Source organism: Ixodes scapularis, unplaced genomic scaffold, assembly GCF_016920785.2.
Source record: "Ixodes scapularis isolate PalLabHiFi unplaced genomic scaffold, ASM1692078v2 PGA_scaffold7__128_contigs__length_106722199, whole genome shotgun sequence".
Classification (NCBI taxonomy): domain Eukaryota; kingdom Metazoa; phylum Arthropoda; class Arachnida; order Ixodida; family Ixodidae; genus Ixodes; species Ixodes scapularis.
Genome location: NW_024609882.1, coordinates 41,968,023 through 41,991,341, shown reverse-complemented (window position 1 = coordinate 41,991,341; position 23,319 = coordinate 41,968,023). Strand labels below are relative to the sequence as shown.

At 48.0% G+C, this 23,319-nt stretch overlaps 1 protein-coding gene across 14 annotated transcripts in view; it reads left to right on the top strand.

The window, feature by feature from the left end:
• Positions 1–23,319, top strand: part of LOC8042907 (transcription factor SOX-6) — a 295,892-nt gene that overhangs the window by 247,040 nt on the left and 25,533 nt on the right. For 5 of the 14 annotated variants that reach the window (XM_040222528.3, XM_040222525.2, XM_040222526.2 and 2 more), the window contains exons 5-7: positions 4,511–4,615; positions 9,548–9,685; positions 21,329–21,579. In XM_040222528.3, coding sequence (XP_040078462.2) covers positions 4,511–4,615; positions 9,548–9,685; positions 21,329–21,579 — 494 coding nt within the window. Of the gene's footprint in view, positions 1–1,941; positions 2,582–4,510; positions 4,616–9,547; positions 9,686–21,328; positions 21,580–23,319 lie in introns of those variants that run through there. The other 9 variants (XM_040498473.2, XM_040498475.2, XM_040498472.2 and 6 more) reach the window with 4 other exon arrangements.

The window sequence follows — 23,319 nt, the reverse complement described above, 5'->3', positions numbered from 1 at the left end:
CTAACTGGGCGCAAGACGATAATAAACTGCTTGACCATGACCATGCCTCGCGTTTTTTTTAAAGCTGTCACTGGGTATGCTGAAATTAATAGAGCATTCCAGAGTAATCCGTATAGCAGCCATCTTTCGCGCGTCCTACAGATTATATGCAAAGATGATGCGACAAAAAAAAAAAAAAAAATCTCGAGGCGAATTTGCATTGTGTTTATCGCGAATTCGTGACGTGGCGATTTACACAACTGCGGCGGCGCGCGAAGAAAGGAAGAAAGCGAATCTAGAACCTTCAACCTTTCAGGCGCCGTCCGTCGCCTTTCTTTCGACCCTCAAACGAAGCGGTCACTACCGACGCCTCTTTGCCAGTTTTGTCACGTGCGGCCGAGACTGACCTCGATGAACCCCCGTTTTGTCGTTTTGTTCTCGAGCGAGCACTTGGCGCCCTTTCGTGACGAGAAACCCCGCGGTGAACGCCACAGGAAGAGATTACGGGTGGCGTACTGAATTTAGTGTCTCCGGCCCTCCGTACTTATTCAACAGAATCGCCGAAACAAATGGACAGGAATCACGCCGCGTGTGTGTGGGTCTCGTTTTTTTTGAGCGTGCATTTTAAGTGTAGAGTATAAGAAGAACGTCGTACCTTCGCAACGTTGTTAAATCTGCGACACACTTTCGCCGTAGCCTTAACGTGTTCAAATTATGAGGTGCTATTTCATAAATTAAAAAGCAGTCTCGTGTCACTTCCAGACAATTTGATTGCTGACCACGAGGCCGTTTCGGCAGTCAGGAGTTACCGTGTCTTCATCCGGAGTATGAGCACAATCGAATGGCCCGGAAGAAACACAGATGAACGCAGGCGCGAGTCAACATAAGTGAATTTGGCCACAGCCTCCTTGGACTTCGAGGAAAACACAGCTGCGTTTCACATGCACAACCGCTTGTTGCAGCGTTGGAGAGAACTGCAGTGATTTTAAAGTGGAATTGTAGCGCTTCGTCGAACCACTAGCAAAAAAATACTATACATATAAATGTCAGTTCCACTGAAGTATACTGTAATGCGAGTCCGGTTGCGACAAAGAACACACAGAGCAGTGCCTTCACCGGTAATAGCCAGCCGCTGCCGGAAATGGAATGCTCTCGGTTTGTCCCGGACAAGTGATGCTGACTGGTGTTGTTAATCGGGACCACCGTATCGGCCTCCCCGCATTAGGTCGCGTTTGTGGAGAAGGACGTGCACAAATGATCCGTTGGCGTGTTTCCGATTACTGCAAGGAGGACAGGAGATCGGGACCTTCAAAGAAGAAGAGATCATCATTTGTATTTTTTAATTTATTACAATACTTGTCTCCTTTATGCGTGTTGCCGAGGGAGCAAAGCTATCATATAAAATGTGTGTATCTAAAAAAATAAAAAGAAAAGTATTGAGGCAAAGAAGTGGGTGTTGCATCGCACACATTCCAAATTAGCCTTTTTCGCTAGAACTCCCGAGTAGGCTTGCGAGCGCCCCAGACGTCCTGAAGGAAACAAATGCTTACCCGGCGTTCGTTTGGCCGTCGTCGCGGGATGGTCCCACTCGGCAGATGTGGTCTGTTTTGAACGGGTGACAGAACGTTCACGCCCCACAAGACTTTGCACTTTATCGTACGTCCGGGGCGAGGGAAAGGGACAGATAACGAGTAGTAGAACAAGATGGAACTATCTTATTTCCTCCGCCCTTCAGTTTCTCATTCAATTGGACAACAATGGTGGCGGCGTTTGGGACAACTTTCCAATGAACTCCGCCTGCATCTGGAAGTCCTTGTAGTCGTCCTCTCACGAGTTCTCTCGAAAAAAAAAAAAAAACAACTGAAACACAAAACAAAACAAACGAAAAATGAGAAAGGCCGCAAGTCTCTCCGTTTCACTTTCTTCTTTATTTACTTTCCGAGCTTGCGGTCGAGCTTGTGCGTTGGAAGGACCAGAGGCGGACGGACCCTGCAGCTGCACCGCCATTCGCCGACACTTGGCGCAGCAGAAACCGCCGGCGAGCTCTCCCTCCGCCAGATGAGGAAACTACTTCCAGGAAACATCCTCCTCCCAAGCTCGGAACTGCGCGTTGGGGACCCCGAGCTAAAGGCCCGATGAACGCACACACGAGGCGGCCCCATCCTCCTTATGTGAAATGTGCCGAGACAATCCCAGTCGCCTGGAGTGGTGGCAAGGAGGACTCGCATGACAGAGCCGGCTGAGCGGGGGTGCAGCCCGAATGCGGCTGGACACAATTTCCTCTGTCTCACAAGCCCGCAGTGTGAGAGCCAGTGAAAGAACAAAGGGCGCTGGGAGAGGGCCACGGAGTTGCGGATTCCCTATCTCGACCCTGAAAGGTCAGGAGCCTTGTGTTCGGTGGAGGAGGACCGGCGACAATGCTGTTCCTTGTTCCGCTTGGGATGGGAAGGCCGTGGGCTCGTCTGCTGCTGGCTCTTTTTCGCTACTTTTGCCCCTGGCGCGTTTGAGAGGGTGTCTGCGGGCCTGCCTCTGGATTTGGTTTTGTCTCGAGGTCTTCGTCTTGGCTGCCTGCGGAGTCTGCAGTCGCCGGGCATCGACGATGGTGCGTGTGCTTTGCTCGTCGAGACACCGTAGGTGTTCGCGAAGTTTCTTGAAGTGTTGAGGGCTGGCTTCGGCGATTCCTGTGGTCCTGGGTTTTTGTCGTCCGATCTGTAAGCTTCTTTTTCGTTTCTTGTGGAGTGTGTTTTCAGGTTTGTGACGTCCTTGCTTTTGTCATCGGTGCGACACGTGGGACCCTGTCTTATGTCAACACAGCCTTTGCTTAGCTCCCGATTCTTGATTAGCGAATGTTTCCCAGGAAATGCTCGGATGTTTATATCGTTCATGATGGTCTCAAGTATTTCATTCTAACTTGTTCCAGGGAAACCACCAAAAACTTCTGCTTTGTATAGGCTAATTAAACGCGTTAGAAATATATCTTACCTAATATGCTATTAGGTGCATGATAGTTGCAGCCTACTGCTGCAGAAAGAAATGTATTTTAACTTCGAAGAGGGCAGGAATGATGGATGTGAAAGATTGAAAGCTTTTCGCTGTGAGGACATTTTTTTAATGTCTTTTGTTCGCTACTAAGACATAAAAACAAAACAATCAGTTCTTCCACAGGTGAAATTTAAGGTCGTCAAAAACAACTCATAGATCAGTTTTTTTTATGTTTTACAAGAGTTTGCGATCATTCCGGTTTTTTCTGGGTCTAAAGGTAGACGCGTCTATTTTCAGAAACGTGCTCGGCTTGTACAGACGAAGGGCGCGTCAGATATTTGGTGACATCATCCACTTTCCGGATACTTCTAGTTCCGTTAGTCAGGTTTCCTTTGTGCTGCAAACCATTGTCGCACTTGCGAGGTCGCGAAGAATAGATCACGTTCAATCAGTAATCTTTCCAAATTCCAAGCAAACTTGTCACTGTTTGGTTCCACGATAAGCGCACAAGAAGACAGATTCATCTCTGCAGTCTTGTTTTGTTTAAAACGAACTATATGTGCGGGTTACGATTATACATACTTTGCATCTGACGTCATCCCGTCCGTCAGCTCTCCGGCCACCAACAGAAAAGAGGGGAAGGAGGAACTTGCCTCTCACCGGGACTCTCTTTTGTGTGTCCAGACGTCGCTTTTATCCCTCTAGAAGATTATAGGGGATTACCTCCCCATTCAAAATTTGTACAAAAGCAGCTTCCCCCTCTCTCTTCCATGGAGGTGCGAAATGAATGAGCTGACGTCGTTGCAAAACATGTATACCTTAAAAATTCCGGACACATTTGCATGCTTTATATCCTTTCCCGAGCGTTAAAACCATGATTTTGTTTTCTCACATACATTGAGAGAGCGGAACCATCATTCTGATGTGATCCTGCTTGTTAATTCTTGGTAGCAATGAACGTTTGTTTACACATGTAAGAGTAATAGTGCTGCATCACACGACAAAACACTTCAGAGTGACATCTGCCCTTGTGTATGGTCAAGGGGTTATTGCGGGCAGACAACCGCATGCGGTCACTTAGCTGCAGTAGTTGTGTTGCGCGAGTGTTTATAGAGCGAGCCCCAACGGGCGTCTGGAATCTCTACTGTAGATAAGATGATTTAGCCGGCGCAGTACCCCCGCTAACCCAGGGTCTTTAACGCGTATCACGCAGCCATAGGGAGTTGTAGTAGACCGTTTCCGCAGTCCGCTAAGCACCCGGATAGCGCTCCGTGATCCGCCACAAGACCTTGAACTATGCAGACAAGGCTGGCGGCGCGCATGCGCGGCTGCGGCGTTTTCTTTACGGATACCGTAGCGGAGGAGAAAAACGGTCTCCTACAACTCCCTAATGATTTCACGAACACACGCCGGTACGACGCTCGTCCAGATCGAAACGGTCATGGGTCGGAGATTGAACCCTCAGGATCCCTGCAGGTTCTGTCTCATTTGCAGAGCGAGCGGATGGCGCGATCCTCTTCTCAAACGTGGTGTCTCGTTTCCTCTTCAGACTCAGCTGGAGCAAGAGGGCCTCGCCAACCAGCACCAGCAAGAGGAGTTGCGACGACAGCAAGAGCAGCTCCTCGAACAGCAGCAGAAGTTGCACGACCTGCAAGTGAGTGTCGTCCGTATTGTCTTCTACGTGTTCACACTGCCCGTACACATCATACAAAACGCAATGTTCGACGCAGGCACGATGACAGAAGTCTCCGTGGACATGCCTCAGACAGACTGTCCTTTGTATAATGGTATTCGCAGCATGACCCCGGGGTACTGCGCGTGCGCAGAAAACAGAGTTGCGTGAAGTGGAGCGTCTTCGCACGCGCCGACATGGACGCTGTTGGATCATGCGTAACTTATGTCCAATTTATTATCATTAAAATTTGTCAGCTTTGCAATAAAAGAATATGTTCTTTTTTGTAATATTTGTTAAGCTTTTAGGTATATTGCTCCCACATTAATAATTCCGGGTGTGTGTTTTCTGCGGTTTACTCTCTAGGCAACGAAAGCCTAGCAGAAGACTTTATGAACCCGAAGAACAGGAAAAAGGTCGAAAACTTGATAATGTCTGCCTAAAACCTGAAAAGCAAAACTGTAAATGCCGAAAATCCGAAAGTGCACGCGCAACAACGCGGTGCCCGACAATCTCTTTGAAGCTTTTTGTTAACATTTGAAAACAGGATAGAACGGTCAGTAGGATATCGAGGTTTTTTTCTTTCACGGACATGCACGTTTTCTAGACGTTCGTGCTGGTGCTTCCACACGTTGCCTTTGTGTAATAGTGCCCTTCTACGGCGAGCCACACATATCCTTCAGAGCAGCACGCTCACCGTTGTTACTCGTGACCTATATAAGAACTAGTCTTCTGTGAGGTAGCGAATTGGGCGAGTTGGTAAACGTTATACGAGATGAAAAGACAACAAACAGGACAGGACGAAGCTATCCTCGAAATTAAAGCTTTATTCGTGAAAAGAACAGAAAGAAAACAGCGTAGCCGATACTAATTACATCAACAAACGCCTACTCATCTGTTAGGCACCACACAATATTCCGAGCTGAAACGGTTCACACACCGCTATTCATACCAGCTCGCAAAAAAACAAACCTCTTTATTTGACAGAGGTACCGACGGCGCACTGTCAAGTTACGGGTGTCCAATGTTCTGATTTTATACTTGCGACGTCATTAATATACAGAATGGGTGATTACTAACTTCTGAGGAATTAGTAAATATGCCCAATGAACTTCAGAAATATTACAAAAAAGAGGACAATTATATTTAATGAAATGACGAATTCTGATTGCGTTAAATTGCCGCGTGTGACGCACAATCCACGTAGCTAAAAAAGAAAAAAAAAATCGTTCAGCTTTTTTTTGCATCCACTCAAAGGCCGGTGAATGCTTTTCTACGTATCTGCCGGTTTTGCGGTGAGCTTTTCTCCGGTGAGTTTTTCTCCGGTAAGCTTTTCTACCCCCCTGTAGGCCGCCCTCTTCCCAAAACCCCACGAGATCGCAGAGAAAACACCCTACCCTTCTGGCAGCAGCCGCTGCAAAATACCCACGTGGTCGCGCTGTGTGTGCTGACACGCTCCCTCGCCTCCCCACTGCCGCCACCCAGGTTCCGTTCTCCTGTGCTCACCGCGCCTCTGCCGAATAGCTCGCGTGCATACTTTCACTTCTTCCACCGCAGGCGCGATCACGAGCGCTCCCGTTCTAAAAAATGTTAAAACAAATGAAAGAAAACATCACGTTTATTTTTTTTAAACACATCCAGCATCTTGCACAATCGTTCCGCCGAAGCACACATCTCCTCACACACGTTTCCTACATCAAGTTCACGGAAAGCAAAGCCCATTGCAAGTGGCCGACGACAAATCTACTTCAAGGTGCCTTTCCTCAATACGGCAGCTTCCGCTGCCAATCACAGCACACTTTGCGTGTTCGTTTACATTTTATTTTTATTTTTACAAGAATGCTGATGGTTGTGGCAAATGGCTGCAGCAAGTGCCGCTTGACGAGGGCCCAGCACTAAGATGACAGTTGGTTCATCTACTGCGTAATGTTCATGCTCAACACGCTCTGTCATCGAAAGAGTGTCTCCCTTTCGCCGCTCCTTCCCGTCGCCTTGTCCGCGCGCGTCATTTGCATCGCGGCGCACCGAACCGATCGGAAATCACAGCGAGCGGACTGAGCCGAGTCTTGGGTCGGTTCGCCTGTCGACGGTTTCCTCTTATTTTGTGCGACTTGGAGCAAACGTCGGCCTGCACACCTACCACTCTAGCGCACCCCTGTGTGTCTCTCTCTACTCGATCCTGCCGTGACAAATGGTTCTTCGCCTCCTAATGGCAGAATTATGCCTTCCCGACCAGAGGCGCTAATTTCGCCCAGTCATCCTTCATCTTCGGCCCAGTTGTTTCCTGGACCCCGGTGTGCTCTCGGGAGAGCGCACGCACTGCTCGCTTTTTCCTCCCGCCCCTTCTTCACCGTGCTGGGGCTCCCCCGTGCTATTGATTCGCCAGCGCGGGCTGCCGCTGTTGCCTCGGCGTCGTCGTGTTGCCTGCATGTGCTCGCGTTGTACACTTCTCGCGCCACTGGATCCGACACCGCGAGTAGACCACAAATCGATGTCTGATCGAGGCGTGTGTCTGGGCCTTGCATCGCGGAGTCCGCCGGCATATTATCTCGGGTCGATGAGGTACCCCCTTGCGAAGTTCGCTGAGGGAGACGTTGTGGCGTTCGCCTGGAAGCGTCTCTCCCGCACGATCGTGTCGGTTCTGCCAACCTACATGACTTTTCTGTGATTCGCATTTTCTTAGCTTATTATCGCGAACCGCCTCTGGCAAAGCTGAGCTGTGGTTGATGAAATCTGTTCGGAAATACGGCAGGACCACGTTGTGACAGCCTTGATCGCAACTATGGTTTTCCGTCTCGACATAACTTAGCAGACATCGGGGAGCCAATCAGGGCCTCAGTGTGAGGCACGTGACAATGTTCTGTCGAAGTCTATTCATGCTGTGGAGAGCTGTCAGGCCTTCAATCACTCTGGTTGGCTCGCGGAGGCCGCAGCTTCCACCGTTTGCCAAGTTATGACCAACAAGTCGTTGAATTACGCCACTTGGTAGCACTTCCAAAGAACAACTACGACACGGGCGTGTGTCAATTCACAAAGAACGTAAGTGATAAGTTAGTTATTTGTACAAAAAACAGGGCGCACACGGCTCCGTGCTTAAAGGAGCTACGCAACAATTTTTGTACTTTGCGCAAATACCGCTTAAAACGGATCCCTAACGTTAATGACCTATGAAACACGCGTTCGTTTTTCACCCCACGCAATAGAAGTCCCAGAAAAAAATTAAAGAAAAACGAGCAGCGTTCACCCCCTCAACTCGCAGCCAGAACAAGCGGCCACGTGATCTGGAGCCGATTATATGCCGCCAGAGTTGATCATAGCCACGCGCTGGGGTTGGCAAAGCGCAGGACACGCGCTGAGTTCCAGACATTGTTATGGCTCGGCTGTTGTCGTCGTTGCAGCGATTGGACACGGGTCACAACCCGAATGCTTCTCGAGCTAGCAATTATCACGAGCCCAAGTCGAGTGCCCACGCAATGCTCGAGTCCAATCTATGAACCGCATTCGAATATCGTCACTTGGGTGTACTGCGATCCCCGAGTTACGTCATCAAATTTTGCAAAGGAGAGATTGAATGAAAATGATCGCTTTTGTCCTTGAAATTACACCGCAACAAAGGAGTTTCTTGACCAGGGGCGTTCCGTGTGAGTATCCTTGAGTCCCAGGTGTGCCAGTAAGCTCGTGTAGAGAGAAAAACATTCCCATTGAATATCGTTGCACAGCTCCTTTAACAAAAGTAAAAAAAAATCCCGAATTACATTGTTTATACGTCACACAAAAGACGGTCTGCATACAGATTTGAACGCGAGTCCCCGCGAGATCCGTGCTTTGAATGCCGCATGGCAATGAGTTCAGGGAGAAACGTGGCACGGGGTATTCGAACGATGAATATTGCGGTGATTCGTGTTGGCAGTCTTTTGTATGATGCACGAGCAATGTTACCCGGCTTTAGGCGAGTGCGCCTGCTAACCTGCCACCGTGTTCACCGAGTTATAAATAACAAGTGCAAACATTTAAATAATGATGATTGGTTATGACATTTATTAGAAAGGCGGTAGTAGGTTAAAGACTAGATCGCGACAAGCGCGAAGACACTCGCTTGGCAGACTGCAACGTTCCCGGGATCCTTCGTGGCTCAAAGGTTAACCTTAAAGGGACCATGAAATGATTTTTCAGCTTTCTCCAAATGAAGACCCCCAATTCATCTGCAATGTTCATAAAACCCGGAGCAGGAATCCATTTTCGTTTTATTGCTTCCATTTTCGCACACACAGGGAAAGATGAAAACGTTCGTCTGCTTTCCTCCTCGACTAGACCGGACTCGGCCACCAACATGTAAAATCATGTGGCCGTTACGTAAAGTATTCCTTTCTACCAGAAACGGATGCTCTCCCAGCCGAGCGAGGGAGCCGCTTTGGACACGAGCACTGTGTCACACGGACGTATGCTCTTGTCAACAATCAATCCGTCGACGAATTGAATTCGTCTTCGCGGCCAATGAGTGTGTGCTTAAGACGATGGAAGCTTGGAGTCATCGTTCCGGTGCCCAAGCACTTCACGACCGCGTGATTTCTCATTTCACTTTTGGGTTGAGGAGGAAGAAGTTAAAAAATCATTTCTGGTTTCTTTAAATTTTGCTGGTTGGCCCGTTCGCTCTGGAAGAGGCGCATGCAATATGAAATAGGAAGTGCCATAACAGCCAAAGTCGAAGTTTGGGCACAGATGAACGCAACTCTAGCCCATAGCTGGCAGATTGCGAACGCCAGCCTAGCAGCAGAATGCGAAGTGCACGAAGCCTACGGCTCTGTTCGATAAGTAGTCCGTGAACAGCTACGTCTGTCGATAAATGACCGATTGACGGAAACGAACATTGGTAGCAAGATGGGTGAATCCTGACGCCCTGTGCCCCGATCGTAGGCCCGGCTGAGCGGCCAATACTTGGCCGCCGCCTCCGTGTCCAAGGGCTTCCTACTGATGCCCATGCTGGAGGCGACTCTGCCCAGAGTACCGGCCAGGCCTGTCTCTTCGCCCACGGCTGCGCACACCCCGCCAACGGTAAACGAAGCCATTCCGCCCGCCGCATGCCATTGCACACCCGGCACGCTGTATTCGTCCCCGACCCCCGATGTCGTACCGTGATCTGTGAAGTCGACATGTTGCTACTGCTCTGGCGCCATGTCCGTTTGTTCTTGGTTTTGCACTCCGATCGCATGGTCTCATTCCACCCTGGGCATGCCGTCCCGCTCGAAGGTCAATTCATGTTGCATGTTCGGTTGTTGTCTGCCGCCGACTCCGGTTGGCTTTTTCGGCTTGACCGTGTCTAAATACAAGTATAACTTGGGCTGCGCGTCGATTAAAACTTTTAACCCGATTATCGCAACTTTTTAATGGATTGATTGATCGGTCTTATTTATCTACATGCATAATGTATATGTTGAAAAATGTTGGCCTTTGTTGAATATGTGACGGCGAAATATACAATTTGGATTTCAAATCAACCTCTATGTGTAGTTTAGAACAGTTCAGGAACACTCACTCTCAAAGATTATCACTTCAGCTGCGTGAGGCAAAGAGGTTCGTTGATATTCTGCGGCAAAGGCGACCCCCCTCGATTGTTCGCAATAGCCACTGCTGCGCTAAACGGACACTCGAACGGAGTTAAAGTGGACAGCACACGTGCAACCTTCTGCAATTGTCTGGAGTTACAAATCTCGACCCTAAGTTTACTTCAGGTTAAAATTTCACCTGAAGTTTGCCCTTCATAAAGGTGTACTCCACCACGTCTGCGTGGTGAAAGCGCTGAATTTTTATATATTTAGGTTCTTCAAAACTTTACCGACTAACCGTTAAAAAATTAATCGCGATTAAACCATTCATCGAATAATCGGTAGGTTAATCGATCAATACCCCCACCCTAGATATGCCTGTATATGTTTGAGTATTAAGAACATCACTCCTTACATGAACGGGCTGTGGGGCCTGGCCTATCTGTTTAGTAATCTGATTTTGTTTTAATTTAAAAAAAAAAAAAAACCTTGTGGTAATACTAGGGCTATGTAACGCAAGTCCATATACTTATTTAGCTTTACAAAATGGCATTAAGCGCGCAGGTGATCTGGTGTAGTATATCCGTGTCAGAAGTCAACAACAAGAACCATACAAAAATGTATTGTCCTTTTAGCCTACGTTTCTTCAGTATGTTTCGGTTCTCATTGTCGTTGGATACTTCTGGTTCCTTGACCTTACCTTCTACGTAGTTTTGTTGCACAAACATTTTCTAGTAAGAATGAACACAGCACAGGTCCCCTTCCCCCGGCCCCTACGTAAAGTTACATCTAATATCAATATAGCGATGTGATAATGGCACTATTAGAAATCCCATCATAAAAGACAGCGATCAAAATGCACTCGAAACAACGTCTCGCTCATTTCACGACACTCGGAGACAAATTACGCACCGATGATCGCGGCTCTGAGGAGGAACCGTTACTAGGCGCCAGTCGTTGCCGCGAGAAGAAGCCATGTTCAGTATCCGGACCACCGCCGTAGGGTTAGGACTGGGCCGGAAGCTGCAACGTACCCCGCTCCGATCAAGTTTCCGCGGGACACTGGTCTAATTGCTCCACTTTGAAGAGCCCTCCGTCTTCTGCGCAGTCTCATCCGTCACACTTCAGTTCGACGTCCTTGCCTTTCCAGATCTTTTATTTATCCCGGTACTTTATCCCCTTAAATTTGATATGTCATGACGTGGTACGTGGTATAGGTATACTGTTTCTTTCGTTCTCACACTGAAACATCGCCCAGCAAATTGAACGGTGTAACTCCGTCGCACTCCTCGCTTGTTTAAAAAAAAAAACACACACACATTAATACCGTGTTTTCGGATTCAATATTAACGTGATAGCATTAAGGAGCTCGTGTCGCGGAAAATCCGGCGTGCCGCGAAAATCCTGATTGGTCGATAGGGTCATGACGTCACAGCCACATGACATCAGGCGGGAATTTCAAACAATCCACAACGCTCACGCGAAACGCGACGTCACGCGTGGAATGAAAGTTATTAAAAAAAACATGACATGTAACGCGAATTAAAGGTGGCCGCGTGTCTCATTTGATTTCACTCTATAAAGTAATTATTTCGCCTTAAGAAAAAATTTGAAGAATTTTAGGCGGAATCCGAACCCACGATCCTTCGGTTGCGATCCAGTAAGCCAAACAACGCACTTTTTTATTGTTGTTTTGTTTGTTAGGTTACGCGGGGCTTTGGAACGAGCGGGAGTTTATATGTTTTGTTTGTTTATGTCTCTAATGCAGGCAGTTTCCTCGCGTCTCGGCGCGTGACGTTATGCGGTCATATGACGTCACGGTGCAACATGACGTCATATGGTAAAGAAACTGCGCGAACGAGGCGACGTCAGGCGTGGTACGACACAGCAGGTGCATAGGCGGTGAACAAAACGGAAACCTCGCGAGTCAGCTATCGGAGCTTTTCTGCGTTTAGCGCGTATTTTCAAAAAAGAAAACTATGGACACTAAGAGAAATGCCAGGCGGGGGGAGTCCCGAGCACCTTGTCAGTGCTGCGCAGCGAATGAAATTGCGGCATGCATGATGGCGATAGGAACGCTGAAGAATGCACCACTAAGCAAGAACCGTAAACCTAAGAACCGCCCACTTCCTGCGTTTCTTATAAAACAGGTAGGGACACGCGTGTCAAGAAATGAATTTTACGCGAAAAAAAGAATTAGTGCTATATTGAAGGCACGAGATTAAATTCTTCGTGTAAAATTTATGACGTCACGGAATGGTCATACATTATTTCCGCCTCAACGAGATGGCCATACACTCTCCACCTCAACGCAGTGGCCACGCCTATTCACCTCTCCTCCACACGTGCGAAATGCGGAGAGAGAAAACAAGTGAAAAGAAGGTGACTATCGACTAAATCGCGTCTCGTGCCGTCAATATTGCTCAATATTATTTTTCGCGTAAAATTAATTTTTTGACACTTGCGTCTCAACCAAACTGAGTAAAAAAAAAAACTTTTTTTTTTCTTTTTAGGTTTTTTTTAAGCTGTCTGTTACTGTTCCGACTTTCAGATGGAGGGGGCAAAACCTTTAAAAATCGGGTGCGCGCCCACCTTCTCGTATACCACCTCTGTCTTGTCAGTACATACAATTATATATGTATACAAAAAAAAAAAACAAAAAAAAAACGACTAGAATTTCCGCATTTTTGGGCAGACTCCGGTTCCCTTTCGAACTAGAACAACTAGCACGGTCTCACACACATGGCGTCAGTTCCGAACCCTGGAGCCTGGAGTGTCCCTTGGAAACAAGGTGCAGAGGAAACTTTTTTCCGAGCTTAAGAACTCCCACGTGTACTTCGGGACGGAAGCTGGGGGGAGGGGGGAGGGGGACATTGGAGGGTTCCCCTCGGGCCATCGCGGCACATCACCGTGCCCTGCGGCAGCACGTGCCCATGTCTGCCTCTCGGCCGTAATGTCCCTCCTGCTGCGGCGCCTTTCTTCTGGCCCGGGGCGCGTAAACGCTGGGGAAGCCGCGGGGCTCTTTCGCCACGCGGGTTACGACTGTAACGTGGCCCTTCGGAGCGGTCGTAAAGGGGACCCCGAAATAGCGCCGTCGTCGTCGCAGAAGCCAAGTGGGCTGCTCGAATCCGCCGGAATGTATCGGGAACTGCCCCGAGAGCCCCCGCTTCAAGTGAGCGGCGAAGAACAATGAGGACCGGCAGGAATCCCATGTGACGTCCCCCGTCGCTTCGGGCTAAACAGACAACCCCCCGCACACACAGACACACTTTCCTTTCTTTCTACAGACGTCTTTCCGAAATTGTGAAGGGGCACGAGCTTCTGTCCACTTGTGGTCAAAGACCGAAAGAGACAAGATGTCTTAAGAGACAAATAAGATGTCCACTATTAGAAATTTGGGCACGTAGGACATTTTGTCTCTCTGTAGTACTATTGATTTTTTATGCAAATTGTGAGCTACCATAGCTACGTTGTAAAAGTTAAAACACAGCCTTTACAAAAAAATAAAAACTACTAAACGTGTTTTTTTTTTTTGTTTTTTTTTTTAAGTTGTTCAGAGCTAATTAGTAGGGGTCTTCGTGCGAATAGCGGTTCGAATCGAGTAACGCCGCGTCATTTCTTACATTTTTCAATGCGAGGAAATATCACGTCATACCATTTGTTATTGAGTGTTGAAGCTATGACTTATAGTAGTGATGCTATGCAATTTGAACCGACATTCGCACGCCCGTACTGACTAAGGATAAAGAAGGCAAACAAAGACGATAAAGTGGCGGCTCTGGCAAGGAAGGGGGCGCCCTTGTTGGGAGAATGTCGGAATCAAAGGTTCCGCCCGGTAAGTGGTGGGCAAAGCGCGGTTGCTTCCGCGCACCGACAGTGAGTGAAGAGAGCGGGCGGCTCCGGGCGCCACCCGCCCCCGCCGCCGCATCCCATTGTTGACGACTCCGCGTTTTGCCCCGTTAATATTTAATGGCCTAATGCAGTCCCCGATTGAATTATGGAGGGATACGGCGCAAACCCCCCGAGGGTTCGCTTCTCATCCCTCTCGCGGGCTGGTACCGGCCTACCTTCATTGCGAGGGGGAAGACTCGGACATGTATCTGGGCGCTTTGCAAAGCCGGCTCGGTTGGGCGCTCCTGGTCTTCGGTAGGTATGCACCGCTTGCTTTGCGTGGGCTCGTGTAACCGCTCCCACAAAACCCAAGTGCCCAGTTATACTAAACCCCTGCGATGAGAATAAGTGCAAGCCATCGCGGCTACTGGAACATCTTTTGGTGCCACTTGCAGGAATACCTAATGATGGTCCTCAAAGGGTATAAAGCGCCGAAAAAATACGGACCGAGACACGAAGACAACGACACAAGGCGCACTCTCAACTGAAGTTTCGTGGCATAAAGGAAAAATAAGACCCGTTAATTGGCAGGTAGGCGCTGGGAGATGGTCGTAAAACAAGACATGAGCTGTCACTTCGGAACTGGGGGAACCCCCGAATGAGCCTTAATGGGTAGACGGTGTATAGCGGTTACACCGAGACGATCTCTATAATAGACTAATAGTATATATCTATACAGTCTCAGCATGGAAGTAGGAAGCTACTGGAGGGGACATAACGCCACCAGGGGGGAAGCCGGGGGAAACTACCGGTTTCGAGGTACACGCCCCCAACGATGACCAAAAACGGATGAGACCAAAAGACGCTATTGGACGAAAAGGACACCCTTGGGGGCGTTCCCAGCGACCGCGACCTCTACATCCGTCTTCACCTGGATTTTCCCGTTTGGCTGGCTCGAGCCGGTATGTCGCATCCTCTTCTTTCTACCTCATGTGTCTCAGGTACAGTGTATCTCAGACACTGTTCCTAAATTGATAGAGGGTTTGCAGAATCACCCCCCCCCCCCCTTTTTTTTTCCTCCCTCCAGTCTGGCAACACTTACTCTACAGTAGTTGCCAGAAAGAAAGGAAGATATTAAAAGCTTAGGCTTATAATATCTTTTTGCTCTGTTTTGACTATATACTTTTTATTTTTAATATGATAGCCTGATACAAGGGGTCCAGCCGCCATATCCCAGTCCAATCCATACCAAGTTGATAGGGGATTCCGTTCCTCAAGAGTTTGGCAACTGTGTCTATTCTTTCAACAGATGAACAACAAATGCTTGCGAGGGCCCACGAAGAGGGTGCTATGATTGTTAAATATATATTCTGACAATGAGTCATGTGCAAACGGGATTTCCAGCCTTCCTAAATGTTTATATCCACAATATGAAATGACTTTTTAGATAAATCCGACTTCTCCCCGTTTTTACCGAGTGAAATGAGAACCCCCTTTTTACTTGCCGATTTAAAGAGAACATAACTAGGTAGTATATTTTCCGGGTTTAACCTAAAAACACAGTTTACAATCGTTGGTGTAAGAAATACAAAATCGGCTATAACCGGAAAACGCCGATAAACTACCGTTGGTGTCAAAAATACAAAAACAAATTAAAACTGAAAAGCACCAATTTCTGGAAATTTTCGCTAAAGCTTGGACTGTTTCTTTCGTAAACTCATAGCTTTGTGAGCTTTCTTCACCGATAATCTCCGTTGTTTTTTTGCGTTTTTTTTTTAGTTTTTTTTTTAGCATTTGCCCGAAATAAATAAACAAAATACACCGACGTTTGAAAAATGAATAAAAACCCAAATACACCCGACAATTTTCCTTGTAAAGAAACACCGGAACATCCATTGCCTAAATGTAGCGCACGAAGAAGAGCCCAGCGTGCACAAACTAAATTTTCGCCTTACTGTTCATAACTTCCAAGTTTAATAAATGACAAGCTTTCGAATGGAGCCTGTTCTTGGCCGGAGAGGCAGAAACTTTAACACACACACAAAAAAAAAAGAACGCTTTGAATGCAAAAAGCGGTTGTTTTTGTCGAGTCCTTGCATTATTCTTAGATGTAAATTTGACAAATTCTAACGAAAATATATGCACGATATGCAGAGGAGATGGCTCTGAGCATAACTCCCGTTTGCATCCGTGTTCATATCGTTTCCTGTACGGTTGTTCTTTTTGTCTTTTTTTTTTTTTTTTTTTTTCAGCGCAACAGATGACATTTTATGGGTGACAAGAGGGCGGCGACAACTGATACGCTCGCCACGTCTACGTCAGTCACAAACTGAAGCGTGCGATGACCGTGAAATGAACGCGCACGACTTTAAACGCGCACCCTGAATGAAGTTCCAAAACCACAAAAAGGGATCAAATGGACTTTTGGCTTCGCAAATCGCGTCACGGTGGTGTTCTCGTGCGGTGCGACGGCGCACAAGAGGCGAGACAGTGACGTGTCAAAGGAGGAGGAGTCGCCGTGTCGAAGTGCCAGACAGTTCGGCGCGCGGCAGATCGCCGCCTATGGTCTTCGCATTTCTTTGAGTGTCTTTTCGTTTCGTTTGCCTTTTGTTTTCTGTTCGTTTTCCCAATTTCCGGGCAACGGTGGTGTGTCGTGGCGCGGCGGCGACCCCTCGAAATAGCCGACCGGCAATGCCGTTGACAAGAAATATGGCCCTCTTTCACGGAGGCTGTTGCCAGGGGCGACGGTTCTCAGGGCGGCTTCCTCGGATTCTTTTCCAAGCTATCGGCATCCTCTCATCTGTCCTAACGTTTGCTCTGTATTTTTACTTTCCATTTTACCGGCGAAATGCCATGACCGAACTTTGAACACCTACGAACGAACGGGGGTCTCTTATGCAGGATTGTAACAATGTGCCATTAAACATAAAAAGAGAAAAGTTTGCAAATTTACAAAAAAAAAAAAAAAAGAAACGTTTAAATGCAATGAATGGGCTGACACCATCTTTCATGGCCTTGCTATGGTGCGACCAACATCAACACGAGCAAGCAAGGTCCGTGCAGGGATCCCACATAAAGCTACTGCTTGAAAAAAACACTGACGGCATTTGTATACGTACGCACGAGTGGAAGTCAGGAAACTATTTGATCACTCGCTGGTCGGCAAGTTCCCGTTGGGGTCGTCGAGGCACAGCAAGACCTTCTACACATCTAGAGGTTGTCTGAGTGTTTACTCGTGCTTTGCAACCGCATGTCTCTCACCATGCAGTGTTTAGGTGAAAACGTGTATGAAACGCTGCACGGGTACCATCATCACCATAATTAACCTCGGTAGGTAATAGCATCTGACGTTCACCCATCCATTTACCTACAACGCCTATGTCGGTAACGGCTCTCCGGTGTCGCGCACGTGTTCTTGCGAGACGTTCCTTCATTTGATAAGGCCTTTACACAACAACCCAAGGAACACGTTTACTAGGTTCCTTAAACGTAAGACTTTTATTAACGGTGCCGCCGGTATACACCGACGGCCGTGTTGATGCACGCGGCCGGTGGAGGCCGTTTTAAAGCCCAAAATGGCCGTTGTTGCAGCGGTGGCCACTTTGGGCGTGGCGAGTCTCGATCCTCTTATTATCGCCCCTCGGCCAATCAGACTGGAGCATTAACCGATACAGAATTCCAAATAACGCATCACGAGACCCTTGATTTTTGACGAGAATTCGAGAATACGTTGCCAAGTCGCATCGCGCGGAGTCACCGACAAACGGGTTCAGCCGCCAGCAGCGGGTTTTTCGGTCGTTCGCAATCCACGTGAAGCGGGAGGGGACGGAGCGGGGGGAGAGAAAATTTCCGCGATTGGATCAGCACAAAGCGGTTCTTCCCGGGGATGAATGAATAAGTGACAAGAACGCTAGAAACGGGGGAAGAAGCCGATGCATAAGAGGAACCGGCGCGCCGGCACAAAAGCAGCCGCCCTTTTTGCGCACTTAGCCAGCCAGCCGCTGCAGCGAAAACGGGAAAGTACTGCATACTCCGTTCGCCCCAAAGCCGACAGTACGGTGGGAGCTACGCGCCCGCCGGACCAATCAGCGGCCGCCTCCCTTTCGTCACCGCTTTCTGCACGTGGGGTACGGTGCGGAAGGAGCGTGAACACGTGGCGAAAACTATACGTACGACTGCTCCAACGAGTGCGCAGCTTTTCCAACACTGTCAGCCCGTAGGGATGAACGGAGTACACAGATAGATACACGCGAACGCCTGCTAGGTTCTTATTCCCCGCGATTCGCCAATGCCTCTCTGGCATCAAATATGCAGGCATTCAGTGCTTCGTGTATGCGCTGGGACCAGTTTGTTCTGCTTTTCCTACCTACCGTGCAGTAGTGGCCCCCTACTGCGCGCAACAATTCGATTGTAGTCGCTGCTCTTGGGGAAAAAAAGAAAACCACTCCGAGGTGCCTCGACCAAGCGGGACTTGTGTAAGTGAGGCGGATATGGGGAAGAGGCGCGGGTAAAAAAGGGAATACATCTTCCGTATTTCCTTGTTTTTGGGGAAAGGTGCCTTTTTTATTATTTGTTCTCCGGCGTTCCCGACCCGCGAGTTTCGACTTAAACTGTGCCTTTTTTTAAACCTATTTTTTAGATTTTAAAACTCCTTGCTTCTCAATGTACCCTTGTTCCGGCGTGGGAATGTTGGGAGGGGGGATATCGTATGATTTCCCCTTTTCCCCTTCGCGCTGTTTGAGTAAAACGGCGTTTGCGTTGGTGGAATTGACGTTGATGTTTCCGGATGCCTCTTTCACTTACTCACTTCAACTCCTTTTTTTTTCGTTCTTTTTCGTTTGTTTGTTTGTATTTGCAAGGAGCCGTGTTCTGAGGAACCGGTTTTTTGGTTTTTAACGAGCCTTGTCTCTTCACCGGTTTAAAGATTACACGCGCTCTTGACTCCAAATTGACGATAACGGATGGAAGCACAAGTCATTAAATTCGCTTTCACTGCACAACTTAGCATAAGATTTTCAGTTGCATGATATGCCACGAGTGTACAGCATGCAGTTGATAATGTTAAAGGCAACGCAAATACTGTATGTGTACATATATCACGGAAAGCGGAAAATTGAATTGATTTACTTTCAAAGAAGTCATCCCCCTCTATCACTGTCCACCACTTTTTGGAATTATGTGTACAAAGCTGCTTCTACAAAACCACTAATAATAATGAAAAGATGACTTTGGTCATTTATACCGTCATCAATTCTAGAGTGACCCTTAAAATAACCCTTTCATCATTTTGAGCGGTTTCCATGTTTCTGCAGGAACTCAGTTTTGGGCACGTTAACATAGCTTAACTCCCCCTTCCGAGTAATGTATTGTAGCGTCAAGTAACAGAAATTAGTCGAGCGGCTCTTTGTTAGGGAGTAATGTTCGCATAAGACCAACAGACCAGATCCAGTACGATTGAGCGTGGAGACTGAGAAAGAGGTCTCCATTCTTGGTAAGAGTTTCAGCGAGTCGTTGGGGGCTTCGGGATGCGCTTCTGTCCGGCCGATGTAGTCGCCACCTCAAGACCGCAACGCAGCCAGCACCGTTCACGACTCGGGGACCATGCGAAATGACGATCAACTCCGCCGGTCAACCCGAGCGTTAGACTTACCGCAGCAGGAGGCAATTTGCCATCCTGCTACTCTTTGCTCCGTCCGAGAGGTTGAATCAAATATTTGCGAAGACTACTCACAAGAGCAAGCGATCGTGAACGCTGTAAACTACACGCGTGGTTAAATTTTCGTGGTCCGTACTAACGAGCCGCCGTGGCAACCGCGAGCAGACGAAATGATTTGGTTCTATGGCACACGACGTGAACGATCGTTCAAGTTCAAGAAGATAGAGACACGTCACCTACTTTTGTGGTCGTTCGGACACATTTTACTCTATCTCGCTTCGGAGCTCTTGAATCCGACCGGTAAAAGTTACCTCGGCCGTCTTGTTTACGACAGTGTGCGCAGCGAAACGGGAGCCACAGTTTTGCACACTACAGAACGTTTCATATGTTTGCTACGAAATGGCACTGGTGGTCGAGCGCAATCATAATCGTTTAAACGGTTGCGCGAGCTTTACGATTCGCTAAAACGCGTTAAATTTTACACAGGTTTTCAAGGAACAAAGCAGCTGCGCCGTTCATGATTTCGGAACCGTGCGCTCCAAACATGAGCTATTCCACTCTGTGAAGGTAAATGACCAGCGAAGCTGTTTAGCACACGACACAGACGTGACACAGAATTTTGAACGAAGGTACGAACTATCGCCGCCCTGAGGAGCCGGATGGAAACTAGACACGCGCGACGGGACCGCCACCCCGGGAGAACGGAAGGAAAGTAGGCACGCTAGCGCTTAGAACGACGACAAAGAGGTCGCGCGAGTTTTTGATGTCGCACATGAAAAATACACGGAACCCTAGCCATAACCAGCTTCGCTGTAAAACAACTTGTTAAAACTCCCTACTGATACTGTCACAGGGAAAAATGCAATTTCTTATCTTCGGAGCTCAAGCAATATTATGGCTCCCCCAACCTTTCACAAAGATGCCACGTGAACTTTGCGTGTCAGTAGGTTGAACCATTGCTACTGGCAGTGTGTAATCTCCAAAGGCCGCTTCTCACAGGGGCCGGCGTTCAACGCCTTTTTCAGCATTGTGATTGCTGCATCGTTTCTACCAAACAATGCTAGGGCTCTCGCCTTTTGTATTGATTCGAATAGTGTACTATGTACTGTTTACTGCACCTTTGTATCGGACACCCGCAGTCCCTGCAAGTTCCACGACGTTTCTCATTCCTTGGGCCGTCTCGAGGAGCCAGTCAGCTCCGTCAAGTGCGCTTCTCCTTGGGCACCGCTGAACTGTGGAGAAGCGACATTCGCGGAGTGGACGCCGCGCTTTTGCGGATCTCGCTTTGTTGCAACACAGACGCGTGTTTCGGAGAAACAGCGGGTTGATTTTATACACACACACACACACACACACGCACACGCACACACACACATGCAAATACGTATACAGAAATATACAAGAATCAATGATCAATGAATATAATACATATAATCATTTAATATATATTTGGTCTATTCTATTCCTCAACTGTTCGCGAAAAAAAAAACAAAAAAAAACACGAGTATTTGAAAGCATTCGTTTTGGAGTTGAACCTTCAAGTCTTATACGACCTTTGTGAAATAAATTTTGAGCCTGCCACAAACCTTCTGAACATGACTTAAACTTTGTTGGCCGAGGAGTCCCATCTCATACCCGAACGTCCTCTTCTCCGGCGTCCCGCAGGCCGCCATGTCCCCGCTCCAGCCGTGGGTCTCTGGCGCCGGGCCGCTGCTGCCGCTGTCCGGAAGCCCGCTCACGCCCACGGTGCGGTTGGGGCCCGGTGGCCCGAGTCCCGCGTCCGTCGGGTCCGGGAACCGGACGCCAACCCCGAGCGCGGCGCCGGACCCGGCGCCCGACTCGGACACGCCCCTCAACCTCAGCAAACCCAGGGGCAGTTCCTCGGGCAGCACTGCCAGCAGGTACGGCAACTATTTGTGAGCACACTTCTCTTTCTTTCTCTCTCTCCTCTTGTTTAAAGTGATGGCTCTTTACGGGACCCTCTACAGACCTTTGTTGGTCACGTTTTCTGTGGCCCTAGCAAGCGAGGCCATAAAAAGGGTGTCAGCAACGGAGCGGAGGTTGTGAGACAGAGCTAAGACCATAAAAAAAAAAAGCGTCAACAATGGAGTGCAGCTACTTTGCTGATGTTCTGTCCCATGGCCTTAGCTTTGTTGCCGACTGTCCTTCAATGGTTGAACTCTCTCGGAGTGTCGGCAGCCGAGCTGCCCTTCATTGCTGACACTCTCCTAGGGGTTCGTTGCTCCTCAGTGACTGACTTCCTGCCATGGTTTGATGTATGATAGCGCACGTGACCTATGGAATTGTGCGGCACGAAGGTGAAGGGGAATTGAGTGGTGCTGCACATTGTAATAATAATAATATTCTTTATTTCCCATTACATGTAATGATAGGGTTGAAGGGAAAAAAAGACGCGCTAGATGGCTTGACAAGCTCTCAACCCCAGTACAAACCGAGTTGGAACTCTACCATAATTTGGTAGAGTTTCTACCATATTATCCAGACTGTAAGACTGAAGGTCTTAATAGAATAAACTATACTTACAGAGAAGGTGAGAACAGCAGGGAAGAGCTTCAACTGTCCTAGCTCCGGCGCAAGCTTCCTAGCTTCGACGACATTTTACAATTACACTGTATGTACCGCGGCATTTCGGACAAAGTGATGAGATGTCCCCAAAGAAGAGGTGCATGATTGGAGAAGAAGCACGCTCGCATAAGGGACAGCTAGCTGAGGCTCAGCTAGCCAAGAGCGCACATGCCACCCTCGATCGGAAGGCCTTGGCAGCAGCCCGTCGCTGCCAACGCTTTGAGAACTGTTCTTCAAAACAGTGGGCAAAGGATTCCGAGGCCCATCGTTGGAAAATGCCGCTAGTTAAAAATAAACACCCTGTTTAGAGTTACCACACCTCCACTGAATTGAACAAAATGTCTAAGCCAGGCAATTATTTAACACCAACAACAACAATAATAACAACAACAACAACAATAATAGCAATAATAACAACAATAATATTAACTTTATTGAACATAAAAATGTAGAAAAGTGCTGACATTCGTGATGTTCGCTCGGTGTAGGGCTTTGTGGACATGCTCAGTGCCTACCGAAGTGTTTGAGATTTCTTTGTCATAGCCTTCGAATGAATGACTTCTGCCATGAAGTTCCCAACCTATCACTGTTGATGTAGAGCTATCTTGTTTTCTTGAAACGGTGAATATCTCAGGCTGCGTTCCAAACCTTACTCGAGTACGCTTGAGCTACCCCCATGCGTCATATTGTGTGACAACACAAAAAGGGTGACACTTATGTGAGTAGGCTCTTGAATGCTAAGGTACAATCTTTTTACTCCGGAGTGACATTGAGTATACAGAGAATACGGCCTTGGTGGCCTGAAGGGTCTAATACAATGGATGGATGGATGGATATGGCCGAGTCTTTTGAAGTGGGTGGTGGCTTCCGCCATTCAACCTGGTCCGTAAGCACCTGCCAATGAATGATGTTATTAGGCTATGATAGCACTTAGGGATACTCCCACCGGAAAGCTTTTAGAAGTAAACACAGAAGTGTGTAAGAAAAAAAAAAAGGCACATAATAAAAGACAAAAAATATGTGCTGATTGTTATGTGTGTGAGACTTTCAGGATTCTATATTATGTGCCC